We start from the raw sequence: 19,421 nt of genomic DNA, 5'->3' as shown, positions 1-19,421 counted from the left end.
CACCTACTGTTGTGGACAAAATAATATTGAAAATTGTTATTTTTGTATCTCTGTCTCAACTTACATAAGTTCATATTTGAACTTTTATGTACTTGTGTGTTTTATATAAAATTTTTTCAAGTTGGATAGAATGGCATTCTTGAGAATTTCTTTATTCCTTGAAAGCTCATATATTAAACAACTCAAAGCTGAGGCTGTATCTCCATAGTAGAGCCTTGAGTTGGATACCCAACATCACCAAAATAAACAAACTCTGGTTTCTCTTTATTTCAGGAAATTAATTTAGAACCAACCTCAGTTTCATTACACTTAAGTCCATTTATTCAGCCATAAATAGCACACTTATTTGATTAACTTTTGATGTTTGGTTGGGTGGTTGGTTTTGGGTCTGTCTGCTAGCCTTGGTTGGCCTGTAGCTCAGTGTCCATGTCACAGACTCATGGCAGCTCTCCTATATCAGCCTCACAAATGCCAAGGCTATAGGTGTGTACCATTGCACCAAGCTTTAATTGTATTTTGGAGATTAATACTGAAACTTTTAAAAGGAGATTTGCTAGAGAATGACTAGGAAGGTAAGTTTTTGTTTCCTATGATCACATCATTAGTTTTCTAAAGTAATTTCATATAAGCTAGAAAGCACTTGTTTGTTGAACAGTTATTCACAGTGCTCACACTATGGTAGAAACTAGCATAATTGCTAGAGCTTCAGCTTTGATGGGAAGTTCTGATAAGCACCCACAGCAAAAATTTTAGGATGCCTGCATACTTACGCATTGTTCAAAAGACACCCACATTGTTATTTAGCCTTGGGGAAAGTAGCTGATAGGGACATACATATTCAGTTTCTTATAACAGATTTGGAAAGAGATGTCTTTTCTGTGCATATTATAGATTTCCTATTGACATGACAGGCTTATTTCTCCTTGCAGCTTTATTTGAATAATCAAATATTCGGGTGTGTGTGTGTGTGTGTGTGTGTGTGTGTGTGTGTGTGTGAAATCTGGGTTAAGAGTTTCTATTTACTGTTTGGAATCAGCATTGACCCTCTGCTGTGTGGGAAACGTTTAACAATGGGAGTAAAGCCCAACTGGGAATGTGATCCACTGCCAAAGAAGAAGCGATTTCTACACATTTCTGTTAAGGTTAATGACTGCTAGTTGCCTTGTTTACACCAAATTCTACACGAAGAGAACAGCAATAGACTAGAGCAGGGGAAGATTGGATGAGTGTATAGATTTGGCTCTGTGGTTACACATAATCTTCCATAACTCATTTCTTTTAATTATTGTATTCAGAATTCACTTACGGATGTCAAAGCACTAAAATCAGTTTTAAAAATTGGATTTCATACATACAAAGATTCAGTGCCCAAAATACAGCTGTGTTTTGTTTCCTGTTGTGGAGAGTATGGTGATGGTGTGAAGGTCATGTCTTTAGACTTAGAGCATATATCTTTCAAGCCATTTCCATCTACCCTTCATGTTTTTGTTAAGCCTTTGTAATAGTAGTTTGGAGATGTCTTGCTTTGCATCCCAATAAGGACTGAACAGGTAGTAAGAACAACTGAGCCAGAAGGCAAAGAATAAAAAACTAAGAGCTACAGAAATACACATGAAACTTAACCTAAGAAAGACAGACTAATAGCGAGAATGCACTGTGGATAAAGTCAGTAAAATTGAATGACTAAGAGCATATAGAGATGGGATTCTGAAGGAATCTTAGGAAACTAGGGAATCTTTTGTATTGGTTGATGCAGAAGACTTTTAAGCCAGGTGGTGGTGCCTTTAATCCCGACACTCAGGAAGGAGACAGAAGCAGATGGATCTCTGGGTTTGAGGCCAACCTGGTCTACAAAGCTAGTTCTGGGATAGCCAGGTCTACACAGAGAAATGCTGTGTTGAACAACAAACAAAGGAATTTTGAATTGTTAATGTTGATACTTAAGATGTGGAAAGGATGTGGCAGCTAGATGAAGTAAATTTGTGCTAAAGAGCTAAGGCTTTCTCTCTCTCTCTCTCTCTCTCTCTCTCTCTCTCTCTCTCTCTCTCTCTCTCTCTCTCTCTCTCTCTCTCTCTCCCTCTCATTCTTCTCTCTCTCCCACTTCCCATTCTTCTCTTCTCTCTGTCATCTTTGATGTGATCTTACTAAGATTACCTGAAACTGGAACCCTTGAGCTCACAATCCTTCTGCCTTAGCCTCCTGAATGTTTGGATTACAGGCCCATCCCTCCATATGCCTAGAAGCAGCTCTGAATTTATTGAACTGTTGAGATTAATCCTGGCAGGTATCAGTCACTCCATACTTCGGATACCACTACAGTATAAAAGCATTTGTTATTGTTATTTTCATTATTTCAGATGGATCATGCCATGTTGAACTCAAACAAGCAGTCTTTGCTTTATGGATATTGAGAATATAGATTATATCAGTAGGTCCATTTTAAAAATTGGAATCATTAATATGGGTTCATGTCATAGTGGCTCTTAAAGTTTTGGCTTCCTTTTACTTTTTTTTTCTAAAGAAAAATATTGAAGTACCTATTTTTTTTTAATTATATTGAATTACTTGAGTCAGGCTGTGTAAGAAGAAAGGCTTATTTGGCTCACAGTTAGGAATGTCGAAAGCCCAGACAGCATGTTGTAGGCTTTGGAAAGTAAGGGCTTCCCCTTGACTGTGCCACCGTATAGTGCAGTCCAGCAGAAGGGGCATGTGCAGATGAGAGCATTTCATCACCCACATCCAGGAGACATATGTTTACAGCATAGCTTCCCTGAAGGGGCCTTGAACTAGGCCTCTCTTTTTATGGTTCCACATCTCTACTACCAAACTCACAATTCATGACCCTGTATAGGAAACAAACTATGAAATTATTGTAGTTCATTCTTGGAAGTTGTGGTCATCCTAAGTATGGTTAACTATGTTTAGTTATATTTGTTTTTTTTATCAAGTGATTCAAGATTATATAATTATTAATTTGCATTCATATTTCTTTCTGTAACCAGGAACCTTTTGAGGATGGCTTTGCAAACGGAGAAGAAAGTACTCCAACCAGGGATGCTGTGGTTACATACACTGCAGAGAGTAAAGGAGTTGTAAAGTTTGGCTGGATCAAAGGCGTATTAGTATGTATGCATAGATTCCACTCCTGTTGATTAGAAAACCTAGCTGATGTTCTCAAGAGAATTACTGTTTTTTTTTGCTTTAACTGTTTGTGAGTACTATGGAAGACCCAGTGAATGCCTTGTGTGTTCTTTCTTTTATGATAATATGTTCGATAGGGGAGAAATGTTTATTACACTCATCTTGATAATATTGGAAACTTACAACCCAAGTGCTGAATCAGTTGTAACAAAAAAAGGAACACTGAATAAAAAAATTAATATATGCCCAAGTTGTGGGAGTATCATGCTTTAAAATTTTCAAAAATATTGTGATCCTTTGACATTTGTGTTGATGTACATGTAATACCTAACTCTGCCTTAACCATTCATGATGGATGTTACGAATGCATAGGCAAAACTTACATAGTAAAGACAGATTGTAACTTTAAGGCTTGAAGTCTAAGCCAGGTTTGGTGGCACAGGCTTTTTTAGTCTCAGCACTTGGGAGGCAGAGGCAGGTGGGTCTCTGAGTTTAAGGCCAGCCTACTCTCTGTAGTGAGTTCCAGAACAGCGGCTACATAGAAAAACCCTGTCTTCTAAAACAAAAACAAAAGAAAAAGTCAAAGTCTTAAAAAAATTATCTGTTGTGTTTCTGACACTGCTGGGAGCACATTTACTTATAAACATAATTACATAGCACTTACTTATATCAGCTAACGTAAGCTCTCAGTAAGCCACTTTGACAAACTTAAGGTAAAGGAGTTAGATTTCAAAAGACTTCCATAGTTTCAAGCACATTTTATCTTTTGACTCGTTTAATTTTTATTGCTGTATCATTTATCTGTGATGTGAACTCTCTTTTCCTCCCAGGTACGTTGTATGCTAAACATTTGGGGTGTGATGCTCTTTATTAGATTGTCATGGATTGTGGGTCAAGCTGGAATAGGTAAGTGAAGTTTTACACCACTTGACCTATGCGTTATAGAGCTATATGCCTTTCTGCAATTGCTGACTGAGCTGGGTTGCCTTTATTATGTAAATCGCTATCATAATTGACTTTCATAATTTTGACTATTTCTCAAAAATGATACTAGAGTTAGGTAATTTATGGCCTGTGTCTTAGTTACTTATCTATTTCTGTGAAGAAACGCCATAACTAAAGCAATTTATAAAAGAAAGCATTTAATTGAGGGCTTGCTTAGTTTCAGAGAGTGAGCCCATGACCATCATAGTGGGGGGAGCATGACAGCAGGCATGATACTGCAGCAGTAGCCGAGAGCTTGCTTACTTCTGACCCTCAACCCCCCCAGTAACATACCTCCTTCCCAAACAGTTCACCAACTAGAAACCAACCACTCAAATATGTGAGTAAATGGGGCCATTCTCATTTAAAACATCATAGTTCAATTCAGTGCTTAACCCTGCTAGTTCTAGGTAATGGCAAGTTTAGGAGTATTAGGTTCTTAGTTTCTTTTATCTCTTTAAAGGTCTCTCCGTCCTTGTAATAGTGATGGCCACTGTCGTGACAACTATCACAGGATTGTCTACATCAGCAATAGCCACCAATGGGTTCGTAAGAGGAGGTGAGCCCAGCTTCACAGGCCCTACCTGCAAGACACATTCATGCTTTTTAGGTTACTGTATCTCCCTCTGCCCAGACTCTTTGCCTGTTCTGTAAGTCAGATCTGTGTTCTTGAGAGCTTGTACTTGGTGGATTTTGCTTGAGTCCTGTTGATTCTACTCTTAGATAACACTGCTTTTCAGTCCCATCACTCAGACCTGCATTTCTGCATTGCACAGACCAGTCTCTTCCCATCTGCAGCTGAATACAGCTAAAAGAAGCAGGCACCTGCCACAGGCACCTTAAAAGATGAACACTGTATGAATTTATTTGAGCTTGCTGCTGAAATTAGTATGAGTTAGCCTAGTCTATGGGTTAGGTGAAGTGCATTTTTTTTACTTGTACTTTAGTCAGTCAGATAATTGTTGAGCACTTTGTGGCACATGTTGGGTTTGTAACAGTGTCAGGCGAGGTCCAGTTTTGTAAGGACGAAGATCATATATTAATAGTAGTCACTGTTTGAGACCTAAGAGCTGGGAGTGATAACCACAGCTTTGACATACATTGTGTTGAAGAATGCCGCGTTGCTCTTTATTACTGTCATCATTTGTATGACTAATGAGAGACCAGCTATGAACAATCATATTCATGCTTTAGTAAAATTTAAACTTGATGGAGATTATGCAGCTTGGTCTCAAATGTCTAAAAAATTTCTTTTTCTGAAATAATTGTAACGGTAAAGTCAAAACACTGAAATTGAGGAAAATGTCACATTTTCCCACATGTGGCAAAGATCACTCACTGTCTTAGTAAACTCAGGCTTAGTAAAATCAGGTGGTCAAGTTTTTGCTTTAAATCCAGTGTGTAGCTATGGATGACTAATATTACCAAGCAAGAAATTCCATAGTTTTTTCCTGGGATAGGTAAATTCCTTCAAATCGTAAATTTAAGATCAATGAAGTGTTTGTAGATGCTATAAAGGGCAGTTCTGAAATTCCTGTTTTATTAATGCAGTTTTCACTATAATACTTCCTATAAACATGAGCAGCTCAGATACCAGTCTTCTGGGATATTTATTTCTGAAAATACACTCACCTACTTGACCGAATCTGCTTTGTGAATTCCTTGGTGTATTTAAAAGAATTGCTGGCACTTAAAACCCTAACTTTTTCATTGTTTTTCTTAGGAGGAGCATATTATTTAATCTCTAGAAGTCTCGGGCCAGAATTTGGTGGTGCAATTGGCTTGATCTTTGCCTTTGCCAATGCAGTGGCTGTTGCTATGTATGTTGTTGGATTTGCAGAAACTGTGGTGGATCTGCTTAAGGTAATTGCACCTAGTCATTCAATTGCCAAATCTTCACTGGCAGGATACACATACATACACATACCTTAATCTGTATGTGAATAAATGCTTGTTAACAAGTAATTTTGCTTATGTAGTAGGAACTGTGTGGTTTTGACAATAGCATGAAGGGTTTCCCTTTTGAATCTTAAAAGACCAATAAAGCATGAGTTTACTAATCGCGTCAAACAGGATACATTTCCGTTGTGCCACTGTAAAAATCCTAATAGTACCAGTCAGATTATAATTTGCTTGGTCAGTAATTCCTTTTTTTTTTTTTTTTTGATTTATTGGGTCCATATCAGTTACATACCAGTAATTGTAATTCAGTTAGATATATAAGGTAACTGAATGACAACTAATAGTAATTAGTATTTTTTTTCCTTGATTTTGAAACCAGGTGTTGCAGTGTGGCTGGCTGGGAACTTATAGTATAAACCAGGCTAGCCTTTAAATTTCAATAGTCCTTCTAGAAGCCTCTGCCTCCCACATGCTGGGTTGGGCATGCATTACCGTACTTAACTCTGTACATTCCTTTAATAAGTGTTGATTGAATGTCTATATCTAAGGAGCTATTCATTATATTTCTCTTTTGTAGGACCATTCCATACTTATGATAGATGAGATCAATGATATCCGAATTATTGGAGCCATCACAGTAGTGATTCTTCTGGGTATCTCAGTAGCTGGAATGGAGTGGGAAGCAAAGGTAAGTTATGACAGAGCTTCTGCAAGCATTTAGTTTATAAATAAACCTAGTCTTTTGGGAAACTTAAGCTGACTCTTAGAATTTAGTGGAAAGGTGGCCATTTTTATAGAAGTTTATGTTATATAGGTTATTTGGCATCTAAAATGGGATATTTGAAGGTAACTCATTAAATCCAGTTGAACACTACTTTCCTCATTTATATGCTGTTTTTGATTGCTTAAGAATTGAGCCTAATGCCCCTTGCATGGTAGGCTTATGTCTACCACTCAGTACATCCCAGCCCTTCATTTATTTACATATGTAACACATTGACTTTATTTAAAAGACTAATTTCATCCTTCTTGGGCCACAGTTATAAGAAATTCTTGTGGGACCAGCAAGACAGCTGAGTCAGTGAGATGCCTTGTGGCCTGAGTTGGATTCCTGGAAGGCACAGAAAGGTGGAAGAAGAGACTCAACTCCCTAAAGTTGTCCTCTGAGGTCCACACATGCACTGCAGCACATGTGGCCCTGTCATATAGTAGTCATATTTTAAAATGCTTTTTAAAAGCTTTGTTTGCACATAGTATTTACCCCGTTGTTTTGAGCAGTGGAAGATGGAGAAAAGTTGATGATCTCTCTTGGGCTCTCTGCCCTCCCAGTGTCACTGCTCTAAGGTTCCCCCTAGAATGTAGGGGGGAATGGATATAGAGCAGTTGTAGGCAGGTCCGCTGTGTTTGGACCTGATCTGAAACTTGTTTTGGTCACAGGCATATTCTTCCTCTCACGAGTGTAGTCTTGGCAGAGAGGTAGGAGAGAGGTGTATAGAATGAAGAGCCTGTGGTTTGGGTGGGGATATACCCATCTTTAGGACTCATTTTCGAAACGAGTGGCACAGTTCTACCCATAAGTGAACATTCTCAGGTAGTTTTGTTTGAGGTGGGGGACTCACTAACTCACTCAGAGCTCAGACTACCTCAAACTGGTGGTCCTGCCTCAGTCTCCTGACGAGTGGGAACTTCAGGCTCCTGATCCTGCACTGGCCTTAATACAGTTCTGTAAGAGCTGTTATTCATGTGACAGCATTTATTGAGTACCTGGTGGATGCTTTGCATCCTTTAAGACATGTGGCAGAAAGGCAAAATGAAACAGATTGTAACAGGAGAGTACGAGAGACAAATTGACTATAATGGAGGAGAGTGCAGGAGACAGTCTGTGACTTCAGTGTTTGAACCCTAGGCTCAGATTGTCCTCCTGGTGATCCTTCTGCTGGCCATCGCTGACTTTGTCATAGGAACATTTATCTCGCTGGAGAGCAAGAAGCCCAAGGGATTCTTTGGTTATAAATGTAAGTACAAAGAATGGATACTGTGTTAATAATGCAAATTACAGCACTCTGTTGTTAACTAAATTTAGTACATTTTAGGTATTTTAATTGTAATTAAGTTTGGTCTGGTGATTCACACTAATTCATAATTTAGTTTTTGTCCTCTTTTTGTAGGTTGTACAATTAGAGTAAATTTGCTTTCATTTTCATCTTTTGTTTTTCAATAATAGCAAGAACAGGTGGTGGAAATAGAGAAGCCAGTGTTACTAAGACAGGGCCTGCATGGCTCTCATTATATGTCTAGTTATGTGTTTCTTGGTGATGGGAATGTGAGAAATGTGTCTTTAGATGATTTTATTGTTAGACAAACATCTGAGAGTATACCTACCCAAACGAAGATGTCTGTGACATCATCAGAGTTATTGAATCCTTTATGTGTATTGCCCATTATTGACCAAAATGCTACTTGGCGTGTGACTTTTTAAACATAACAGTTTAAAAGTGCTGTGGATTGTGAAAGCAGATAGAGGTTGCAAAAATCGTGACTTTTTACCTCTAAATACTTCAGCTCATATCTACTAAGGAAAAGGGCAACTCAGGAAATTTATCTTCAGCGTGATGCATAGATGCATAGATGTTTTTAAGTCTTTGTGGGGATCCTAATAGCAACTGCAGGTTTCCTTATCCAGCACCAGTTGCATTAAGTTATTCACTTTTCTTTTTAAAACAAAACAAAGCTGACTCATTATGTAATCCTCAGTCTCATTAGCTTTTTCATCTTCTGTGATGGTGACAGTTTCAGAATATTACAGGTGTGTGTGTGTGTGTGTGTGTGTGTGTGTGTGTGTGTGTGTGTGTGTGTGTGTGTGTGTGACAGCAAGGAACGTCCCACTTTCCCAATCTGCTTTGTGAATTGTTGAGACCAGTGTGTGTGTGTGTGTGTGTGTGTGTGTGTGTGGTCATCTCTCCAGCTGGGTTGTTTATATTAGCCAGAGAAGCATTGTGTCCTCAGTACTCAGAATGGGGGGTCTGAGTGATCTCAGCTTTCCCCACTTAGATGTTAATTTTTTTTATTTTTGTTTACTAAGGTGATGACCAAGAGGCTTCTCTGCTGGGGAGTTGCCACTTGTTGTCAGTTAGTAAGTGATACTTTGAGACAGTGCATAGCCTTGCCTCCTTTTGACTTTTACCAAATGATTTTATTAACGAAACTTCAGCGGGTTTCTGTCAAGTCACAGTGACATGAAACAGCATAGATTGTTCTGTCTTCCTTAGTCATAGTCTTCTCCTTTTTGAAAGGGTTTCCCTGTTAGCTTTCAGATTTATTCTCTGCTTGATGTGGTGATTGCTCTACTTATTCCTCCCACCTCTCTGTCTCAGTAAGGGTTTCTATTGCGGTGATAAAACACCATGACTGAAAAGCAAGTTGGGGAGGAAAGGTTTTATTCAGCTTAACTTCATCATTAAAGGAAGTCAGGACAGGATCCTAGTGTCGGGAGTTGATGCAAAGGCCATGGTGGGGTGCTGTTTACTGGCTTGTTTTTCATGGCTTGCTCAGTCTGCTTTCTTACAGAACCTGGGACCACCAGCCCAGGGATAGCACCACCTTCAATGGGCTGGGTCCTTCCCCATCAGTGACTAATTAACAAATGTCCTACTGACTTTCATATAGTCCAATGTTATGGGGACATTTTCTTAATTGGGGTTCTCTTCTCTCAGATGACTTCACCCTGTGTCAAGCTGACAAAACTATGCTGCACACCCTCTCTTTCCTTCCAGTGGACACAGCTGTGCTCACCATGGTCCTGGTCTGCCAACTATATTCCTTATTTTGGTGTTATCTGGTCTCACAGTTCAGTGTAACTTCAGTCGATTGTCTTGTTTTTATTTTTAATTGTTCCTTTAGATCATTTCTTTTAGTCTTTAGCCAAAATGATCTGGCTCAGGAAATAGGGAAAGCTGTTTTAAAAGTCTATATAGTAATGGAAAGTGGGTATTGGAGAGTAGGGTAGAGGCTGGCTCCAGATCAGTATGTTTCTCTTTATTTCCCTGCCCCCTTTCTTACGTTTTTTACTTTGATGTGGGGGAGAGTAGATCACTAATCTATATTGTGATTTTCGTTTGAGTTAGTGATAACAGCTAAGTGTGGAGGTTCTTAAACAATTAATGGTAAGAGGTATCAAAAGGGCAGACATAATCTAGATTACATCACCGTTTTGATAGCAGACCATTTCTTCACACCAGAAAGCAGAAGCACAGATAATGAATTAGCATTAAATAAGAATGACAAATTGTGTGGAGACCGTGTACACTAATTACTCTTGATTTAATTATTTTGTTCTCATTTGCTATCCAGTAATTGCCGAAATATTTTGTCCTCTGTAGCTGAAATATTTACAGAGAACTTTGGACCGGATTTCCGGGGGGAAGAAACTTTCTTTTCTGTGTTTGCCATCTTTTTCCCTGCTGCAACCGGTATTCTAGCTGGAGCAAATATCTCAGGTGATCTTGCAGTAAGTATTATAAAGTACTGTATTGATTACTGATTTTTTTAAAAATGCTATGCATGCATTTATTTTTATAGACTTAAAAAATCTTCTTGTCTCCTAGGATCCTCAGTCTGCCATACCCAAAGGAACACTCTTAGCCATTTTAATTACTACAGTGGTTTACATAGGAATTGCAGTGTCTGTAGGTAAATAGTCTTCATTTTTTCATATGTCTTAGAAATTTTGTGATGTTCATAGCATAAGTAGTAGTATAACATTTTCCAACTTTAATATTCGAAAATACTTTAGGTAAAAAGGTATATAGAATTAGTTGCCTGTTTTAATCCAAAGGCAGCTTAAGGAAAACTACTGGTGACTAACAGAGACATAAAACCACCAAATACTTTGTTTGCTTATTTCAGGAATTTATTTATTATAGTAAATTGGAAACATGTAAAGTCATACCTATAAACTCACATTGTATCTGGACATATGAGATATATTCACACATGGAAGTAAATTTTCCTCTTTAAAACTACAGATTCGGGAGGCCCCATCAATCCTTGCACACTATTATGCATGCACCTGTTCATTCTCATACAGAATTATAAGCTCTAAATTTTTTAATTTCATGGTTAAGAGGTTTCCATGTATATTTTACTAAGAATACTTCAGTTTTACCACATTTTTTCATTGTTTTATTCAGAAATAGTGACAGAACTACTTCAAATTTTATAGCTATTTCTCAGGGTAATTTTGAAATTTGTCTGAAGTTCGAAATGCTGACAATATCATGATGGGCCAAAATTGCCTTTTTAAAATGATTTTTGGATTTATTCTTAATACATAATTCTAAAATTGAGCAAAACCAAGCGCTTCCCTAAAATTTTAAGTATGCTTATATAATATGTAGCCTAGCTAAATAATATTTGTTTTTAATTTAACTGGCATAACTGATTATGATGTTCCAGCTTTTAAAATCTTGTGTTGTTACTGATTCATTTCTGACCCTCTGGTATTTCTAGACCTCACGTTCGCTTTATTCTGTCTGTCCTCAGTGAGCTGTGGGGCTGCCCCTTATTCCTGGTGTTCAGGAGTGGGCTGGGGAAGAGCTCTGTACCAGTGCTTGTGTAACTAGTTCAAAGTGACAGCGCCTTTATCCCCAGACCGTCAGGGACAGCACACACGTGTGGTCCTGGTGTTGCCTAGGCTTTTCATTGTCAGTTGCCCAGCCCAGACTGCAGTGACTGACAGCAGTGAAAGCATGGCTGCTTTCAAGCTGGTTGGAGTCTTAAGTCTTTTCTCTACCCAATCCCATCAGATTTCAGAGGTGCATTTAGATGGAGACATGCTTTTGGGGAGGGAGAGATGAAAGGAAGAGAGAAAATAACCATTGAAATATTTATACAAGGTTTTCCACTGTTTATGTAATGCTGGAAATGTAACAATTTTTATAGAGGTTCAGTATCATTAGTTAAGTTTTAGTGACCACCAAGCCTCACTTACTTCAGAGTAAAGATGTGTATACATGCAGCCTATGCTATTATGAGTGTGTACCCAGACAGTGCTGTGATTTCTTTATGAATGGATGTGTGATTTTAAGAGGAATGCATGTATGAGTCACTCTCACTGTTACTGTGCCTCAGGTTCTTGTGTTGTTCGGGATGCCACTGGAAATGTTAATGACACCATTACAACAGAACTAACAAACTGTACTTCTGCAGCCTGCCAATTAAACTTTGACTTTTCCTATTGTGAAAGCAATGCTTGTGATTATGGACTAATGAACAACTTTCAGGTGAGCATTGAGTCTTTTATATAGACATACTGTAACTTATCTAGGGATTAGACCACTATGAAATCTGGCCATTCAGAATATAGCTATACATAAGAAGAAGGGACAGTTGTTACTTTCTGCCCCTTATGCTAAGCTGTATTATCACTAACTAGGCAAATAGAAAATACATGAAAGGGTAAATAAACTATTGAGGCGATTGATGAATAAAACAAAGCCCTTGAGAGTTATACACACTTTGTAATAGCGTGTGCATAGGGAACAAATATCCTCCATAAAAGTCATTTTTAGTGGTCTGTTTCTGGGTTCTGTATGCTCTGTTCCATTGAGCGTTGGCTTTGTCTGATCACCAGTGTCAGCCCTGATTCACATCGTTATTACATATTAAGTCTTGAAGCCAGGCTAACTTCCCCATTTAAAATAGTTCTAGCAGTTTTAGCTTCTTAGTAATTTAGTGGTACTCTCATTGTTATTTTGTGGATAAGTGAAGAATTAATGTATACCAACCGATAGAGCTGGGTGTATGGCTTAGTTGGTGAGTGCTTGCCCAGCATGCACGAGGCACAAAGCCCTGGCTGGCCCAGTCGTCAGTACCACATGCACTGGTGGCGTGGTGCATGCCTGCAATCCCAGCATTTGGGAGTAGGGCAGGAGGGTCCACAGCCCCAGGTCACCCATAGCTATGTGGCAAGTTTGAGATCAACTTGAAATACTTGACACCTTTTTCAACATCTGTACTGATCGGTATGAATAGAAATTCTAGTTAATTAGGTATGGTCTATATAGCTTCATGCTATACCAAACCACCATTTGACAAGAGAAATAAATTATGAATAGATGCTTAAACGTTAGAGGATGTTGAAAACATGTGAACTATGTAAAAGACCAGCTTTGGTTTTAGGTTTTTGGAGACTTAATTCTTTGTTGTGTATTATTTACCTCTGTTAAGATGTTCAATGCAAGAGGCTGAGTTTTCTGCTTATTTGGAGCACATGGACATGAGTTTGGTCCCCAGATGCCATGTGAAAAACACCATGGATGTGGTGGTGTTTGCTTATAATCCCAGAGCCCAGGGAATGGAAACACTGAATGCTTGGCTCACTGGCAGAAAGCCCAGGCCTCCTGGTGTAAATTTCAGGGCAGTTTTTGAGATTGTCTGAAGAAAAGCCGGAATATCTGAGGAATGACACCTAAGGCTGCCCTTTTCCCTTCACATGAGTGTGCTCATGTATTCATGCGTATACATACACATGAAAAAATAGTGATGATGAAGTGAAATTTTAGTGTGTCAGATTTATGGGTTTTAGAACCTAGGTAAAGAATTTCAAAGATGATCAAAAATATATACACACAGATTTAGGAGGTTAATACAAAATAGTAATTTTATAGATTATAGATTTCTGTTCATCACAAGTAAGGGAATAGAATTTTAGTTACCAAAGCATAATTAACAGAGTAGTGGAAATCCGACTATTTTTGGAGTTCACTTACTATTTATAATATGCAAATATTTTATGATACAACTTTCTGAATAAAAATTTTAATGTCATTTTCCATTGTATAGTTTCAAACTGTGTTTGTAGTTAATTGTAAGTGGTAGATTAAATTATGTGATATAAGTTTGTGTTTTCTAGTCACAATATTAGGCAAAAATTGTAGAAATAAAGTATTCATGGTAAGCTAATGATTCTCTCCAGTTCTGACAGTGATACTATATATAAAAGGTACAGACATTGGTCTCTGCCCAATGACTGAGAATTCAGTTGAATTTCTGTGTGTTTCCTGGAAATAAATATAAAGCTGTGTTCTTTATGATCTCTCTTATGGTCTCACTAGAGTATAGCTCTTTTAGTTTAGATAAGAAAACTTTTAATGCTGTAGGAAAAAACACAAACTGGTGCTATTGGGGGAATCCTGTGTAAATCCTGTGTTATTTAGACATAAAGCATGGTTGATAGACCATAGCAGTATGTAAGTTACATGCTGACTTAGTGTTGTGTTGCTGTAAAGAGGCACTGTGAACAAGACAACTCTTATACAGGAAAGGGTTTAACTTGGGACTTGCTTATAGTTTCAGAGGCTTAGTCCATTGTTACTGTGGCAAAGAGCTTGGTGGCATGCAGGCAGACATGTTGCTAGACAAGTAACTGACAGCTTTAATTCCTGATCCTCAGACCATAGGCATAGAGAGAAACAGTCACTGGTATAGCAGGCTTCTTTGGATTGCTAGCCCCCAGATGATGACATGGAGCTTTAACTGTTAATTATGAATGCACGGCCTTAGTTTAGGCTTATTTCTAGCTAACTTGTTTTTAGTTAATTTAAATTAATCTGTTTCTATTAATCTTATGTACTGCCCCAAGGATCATTTATCTCATTTTCCATCCTGCTTTCCTCCTTCCTCTGTGTCTGTCTGGCCCCTGGCTGGCTGGCTGGCTTCATCTTTTCTCTCTGCCTGCGAGACCTGCCCATCCCTCCTCTGCTTAGCTATTGGCCATTCAGCTTTTTATTAGACCAATCAGGTACCTTAGGCAGACAGACAAGATGAAACAGTAACACATCTTTGCATAATTAAACAAATATTCTATTCCATAATACATAGGGCTTGGTGTGGGCTTTTGAAACCTCAAAGCCCCACCCAGCAACAACCTCTTCCAAACAGTTCACTAACTGGAGACTAAGCATATTTGAGACCACGTGGCCATTCTCATTTAAACCACGGCAGATGTCTATTATAAAACCCATACAGGCCCCACTTTATAATGGTATTTTATATATAAATGACTTCATCCTTAAGAGAGAAGAGATGTTTGGGATATCTTGCTGGTTTTAAAATTTGAATTCTACATGTTTTGTCTCATTACATTTCTTTATTTTGATATTCTGTGAAAGCTCTGACTTTCATATTGCATGATGAACAGAGTGCGAGCCTTTTTTTTTTTTTTTTTTTTTTTTTTTGCCAAAGTTCTTCATACTTGATCTCTCACAACCGTCTGTTTATCCTGGATTTGGTCACTGTGTTATGCATGTGTGTGCACACATGCACCATTCCTTACTTCCATTTGGAGCACCATCTTCTTGCCTTTTGTCTTTGCTGCTGTGTGTTGTGAACTGCACTGATGTCACCACTATTTTCATCCAGTGTCACTATCTCCAAATACTCGTGTTTCACCATTAAATTTTAGGAAATGCTGAAGTTTGGGTAAATACTAAACTGGAAAACTGGAAGTCTAGTTGGCTTTTCATGGAGTGTTTCTCAATACTAAGCATAGGGCATTGCTGCTGATTTGCGCAAAGGACAATGCAACCAGAGAACGAGCACATGGGCCCTTGTAGTAAATGTTTGGACATAATGCACTGCCTTCATCAATTTATCAGTGTGTGGTTAATTGCGTTTTGCTTATAACTTCTCATCCCAGGTTATTTAGAAGCAAAATAGAATTTGTATCATAATCTTTTGGCTAGTTGTGTTTTTACTTAAGAAAACTTCATACCCACAGTATTATTGCAACCCCATAAAAAGAAACCATCTTAATGTAGTACACTTTGACAGGAAGTTGAGCCTCAGTCTGACTCACTGACTAGATGTAGTCATAAATTTTCTAGAAACTAGGATGAGAGGAGTGGGTTACGTAAATAGAGAGGTATGGTCAGCACATCGCAGGATATAGGGTAGGAGCTCCAGAGAATGGCATGAAAACATTAAATAAATTGAAAATATGAAACCATATATTAAAAATATTGAAAACCTGTATCAACCAAATATAATATTTAGTTTTGAGAGCAGGATTAAAAAAAACTTTTTAAATGACCAAGACAATGGGGACAATTGAGGCAGTTTGATTGCTGACTAGATACATGATGTTGTAAAGGGTTGGCCAAATCATTGAGCTGGGCCAGCAGCTTTAGCTACAGTTTCCAAATGTCTTTCCTGTTAATAGACACAGCACTGAACCTTATGCATTAAAACGTCTAGGGTTGCGAATGATGTGGTATTGGCCCAATTGTCCATGGCTGAAACCTGGTGACAGATAGTTTGTGGTTCATTATCCTTTTTTTTTTCCTGCCATATGTTCATTTGAAAGTTTATAAAAGAAAAGGATTTTTTAATAGTAAATCTATTTTAATAGTTTGTAATATGCTTCTCATTGTTATTTATCAGATTACTATCAGATTAATCCAATATTAGTTTCCTTTATTAGAGTTATCAAATTGTGACTATTCAATACTCTTTTTCAAACTGTTTTATGACTAATTTTCCAATTCTGTCACTGTATTTAAGGTGATGAGCATGGTGTCAGGGTTTGCACCCTTAATCTCGGCAGGTATCTTTTCAGCCACACTTTCGTCAGCCCTAGCCTCTCTCGTGAGTGCTCCTAAAATATTTCAGGTAAATGTTTTCATATTATAATTGTTATTAGGGGGATGTTAAGATATTTCAAATTGTGGCTGGGCGTTGGTGGCGCACACCTTTAATCCCAGCACTCGGGAGGCAGAGGCAGGCGGATCTCTGTGAGTTCGAGGCCAGCCTGGTCTACAAGAGCTAGTTCCAAGACAGCCTCCAAAGCCACAGAGAAACCCTGTCTCGAAAAAACAAAAAAACAAAACAAAAAAAAAAACAACAACAAAAAAAAGATATTTCAAATTGTGGATTGTTGCTATATTCAAATAGATTACTTTTGTCAACCTCATGTGTTTGATACATTTACATATACATATATCAAAATTGGTATATATTTTATGTATATAAATGATATGTAAATCCATATAGACATTTGTGTACTTTTCTGATGTCAAGTTACATGCTTAGAAAAGATGATTTGGGGATCTGGAGAGATAGCTCCGCTGTATGGACTCATGCAAAAGATCCAAATTTAGTTTCCAGCATGTACATTGGGTGGCTCATAATCCTGTGATTCCAGACACATACATAATTAAAAATGATAAAAATAAATATTTGGGGATAAAAAGGGTAGGTTTTGCTTCTTGACATACTTAGCATAAAAGTCTAGGGTTTTGTCAAGTATTAGGAGTGCAGTCTAAGACTAATCAGAAGTAGTAAATAATGATTTCAGTTAGCTTGATGCCAACTTAGTTGTAGTAGGTGCAGTGATAACTAGAATGAACATTGCTTCCTGTAGTGATTATTAAGCAGCTAATATTGATTAGGATCTCATAAATGTTGCTTTTTCTAGCCTTATCTTAATCTTTTATTTGTAGCCAAAAGTATAGTAATGGTGTAGCATATGATTTTTAAGGCAGCATCTATTATTTGAAAAAAGTAGTTAAACTTAATAATTAGGGTTTTAATCTGCATTTATGTTTCATATTTGAACTTAGTTTTCATAAAGCCTTAGGTTATATTAAACTTACCAACTTCCAATTTTCTTTTTTATTGTACTGTTATTTGAATGTCTGCTTCACTGACTCTTCATAAGTAGAGTTTCAAGATGGGGGTGGAGCAAGACAAATAAAATCTTAAGCAGTGATATAAACCAACTACCCTTCTGCTATGTGAACTGTTTACATATCCTTTATAGTGTGTAGGTGAGACAGGAATGAGAGACTCGGGTTTCGTTCTTTATTAACCTACTTGAGTTGTTAGCAGATTTGTTTATCTTAATTTTCATGTATTTCATTTTAATGTTTGTATTTTTTTATTAGGCGCTATGTAAGGACAATATCTATCCAGCTTTCCAGATGTTTGCTAAAGGTTATGGGAAAAATAATGAACCTCTTCGGGGTTACATCTTAACATTCTTAATTGCACTTGGATTCATCCTAATTGGTTAGTTCTTTGAATGGTATATCATGTAGGCTTTGGTATGTTTATATATAGCATTACCTATAATCATGACTATTAAGTTATTAACAAAATGTGCCTTGCTTTCATGCACCAAATTAATTTCTGTTCAAACAAAAGAGTAAGTAAAACACTGCAAATTATAGTGTTGATATTATTTATTAAAATTATTGCTATCATGTAAAATTAGGGATAGAAGGGATTATACTTTTTTTAAAGACTCATGTAGCCCAGGCTGGCTTCCTGTTATTCACAATTGTAGCCAAAGATAATCTTGAATTCCTTCCTCTGTTTCCCAAGGACTAAGATTGCAGGTGTGTACTACCATACCCTTTTCCTAAAATACATACGATGATAGTGTAGATAAAGAATACTAGTGTACCCCAGGAAGGTATTGCCTCTATTTGATCATATGTAAAGTGTGGATCTTTCACTGCTAAAGTAACATTGGACTTTCTGAAGGATTTTATCTAGACTCTCAAATTAGTTGACTGAAAGTCTGATCATGTCATCAGTTGTGATAGCATGATATAGGTATCAGCTGTGGTAGACTTAGGACTGTTTACTATGCAACTTAAAAATAGGAATATTTTAAAATTTGAAGTATTAAACATCATTACATTTATTTCTTGTTTCTTTTGCAGCTGAATTGAACGTTATTGCTCCAATTATCTCTAATTTCTTCCTTGCATCATATGCGTTAATCAATTTTTCAGTATTCCATGCATCACTTGCAAAATCTCCAGGTGATTTTACATTTTAAAAATTTGTATGTATTAATGTCTTTGATTTCAGAGGAAGCAAAATTTCCACTTTTCTAAGATTTGTTGTGTGTGAGTTTAGCTTATTAAAGTTGTTTTCTTTTATAGTTATGTCAAATTCAGTGCTTAAAGATCTCTTTATTATGAAATACATTGATAATAAGTTATTTCTTTTCAAAACAGTAAAACAGCATGTTTTTAAAAACATTTCTTTACTATTTGCTTACCTGATTCAGTTCTCATAACTTTGTCACTGTTTAACAACCTTTCAAAATTTATTCTTTTTGGTGCTGAGAATTGAGTGTGTTACATCAAGCATTAAGCATACGCTTTACCACTGAGCCTAAGTGCCAGCCCCCAGCATGATTTTTACACAGGGAATTCTGTGGAACTCTAACATAAGGGGGCTCTGTCAACTGAAAAAATACCATGGGGCTTTTGTTACAAGTGGACGAGGGTTGAAAATCAGGAAAAGAATGGAAAGTACAGAAGGATTTGTGTTTCTCAGAATAAGCCAAATAACATGTGGGGTTTTCAAAAGGAAAGGGAACT

The 19,421-nt window shown here is 37.3% G+C and overlaps 1 protein-coding gene across 2 annotated transcripts in view; it reads left to right on the top strand.

Annotated features, from left to right (window-relative positions):
• The window catches only part of Slc12a2 (solute carrier family 12 member 2), a 70,977-nt gene that overhangs the window by 14,182 nt on the left and 37,374 nt on the right, over positions 1-19,421 (top strand). For both annotated transcript variants that reach the window (XM_005069094.4, XM_005069093.4), the window contains exons 2-13: positions 3,003-3,122; positions 3,972-4,047; positions 4,589-4,684; positions 5,849-5,988; positions 6,605-6,715; positions 7,934-8,042; positions 10,407-10,534; positions 10,632-10,716; positions 12,157-12,308; positions 16,588-16,695; positions 17,970-18,093; positions 18,753-18,854. In XM_005069094.4, the coding sequence (XP_005069151.1) occupies positions 3,003-3,122; positions 3,972-4,047; positions 4,589-4,684; positions 5,849-5,988; positions 6,605-6,715; positions 7,934-8,042; positions 10,407-10,534; positions 10,632-10,716; positions 12,157-12,308; positions 16,588-16,695; positions 17,970-18,093; positions 18,753-18,854 (1,351 nt within the window). The remainder of the gene's footprint in view (positions 1-3,002; positions 3,123-3,971; positions 4,048-4,588; positions 4,685-5,848; positions 5,989-6,604; positions 6,716-7,933; positions 8,043-10,406; positions 10,535-10,631; positions 10,717-12,156; positions 12,309-16,587; positions 16,696-17,969; positions 18,094-18,752; positions 18,855-19,421) is intronic.

Source organism: Mesocricetus auratus, unplaced genomic scaffold (assembly GCF_017639785.1).
Source record: "Mesocricetus auratus isolate SY011 unplaced genomic scaffold, BCM_Maur_2.0 Super-Scaffold_6730, whole genome shotgun sequence".
NCBI classification, from domain to species: domain Eukaryota; kingdom Metazoa; phylum Chordata; class Mammalia; order Rodentia; family Cricetidae; genus Mesocricetus; species Mesocricetus auratus.
Note: the sequence above shows the minus strand (reverse complement) of the source record. Positions and strands in the feature narration are given on the sequence as shown.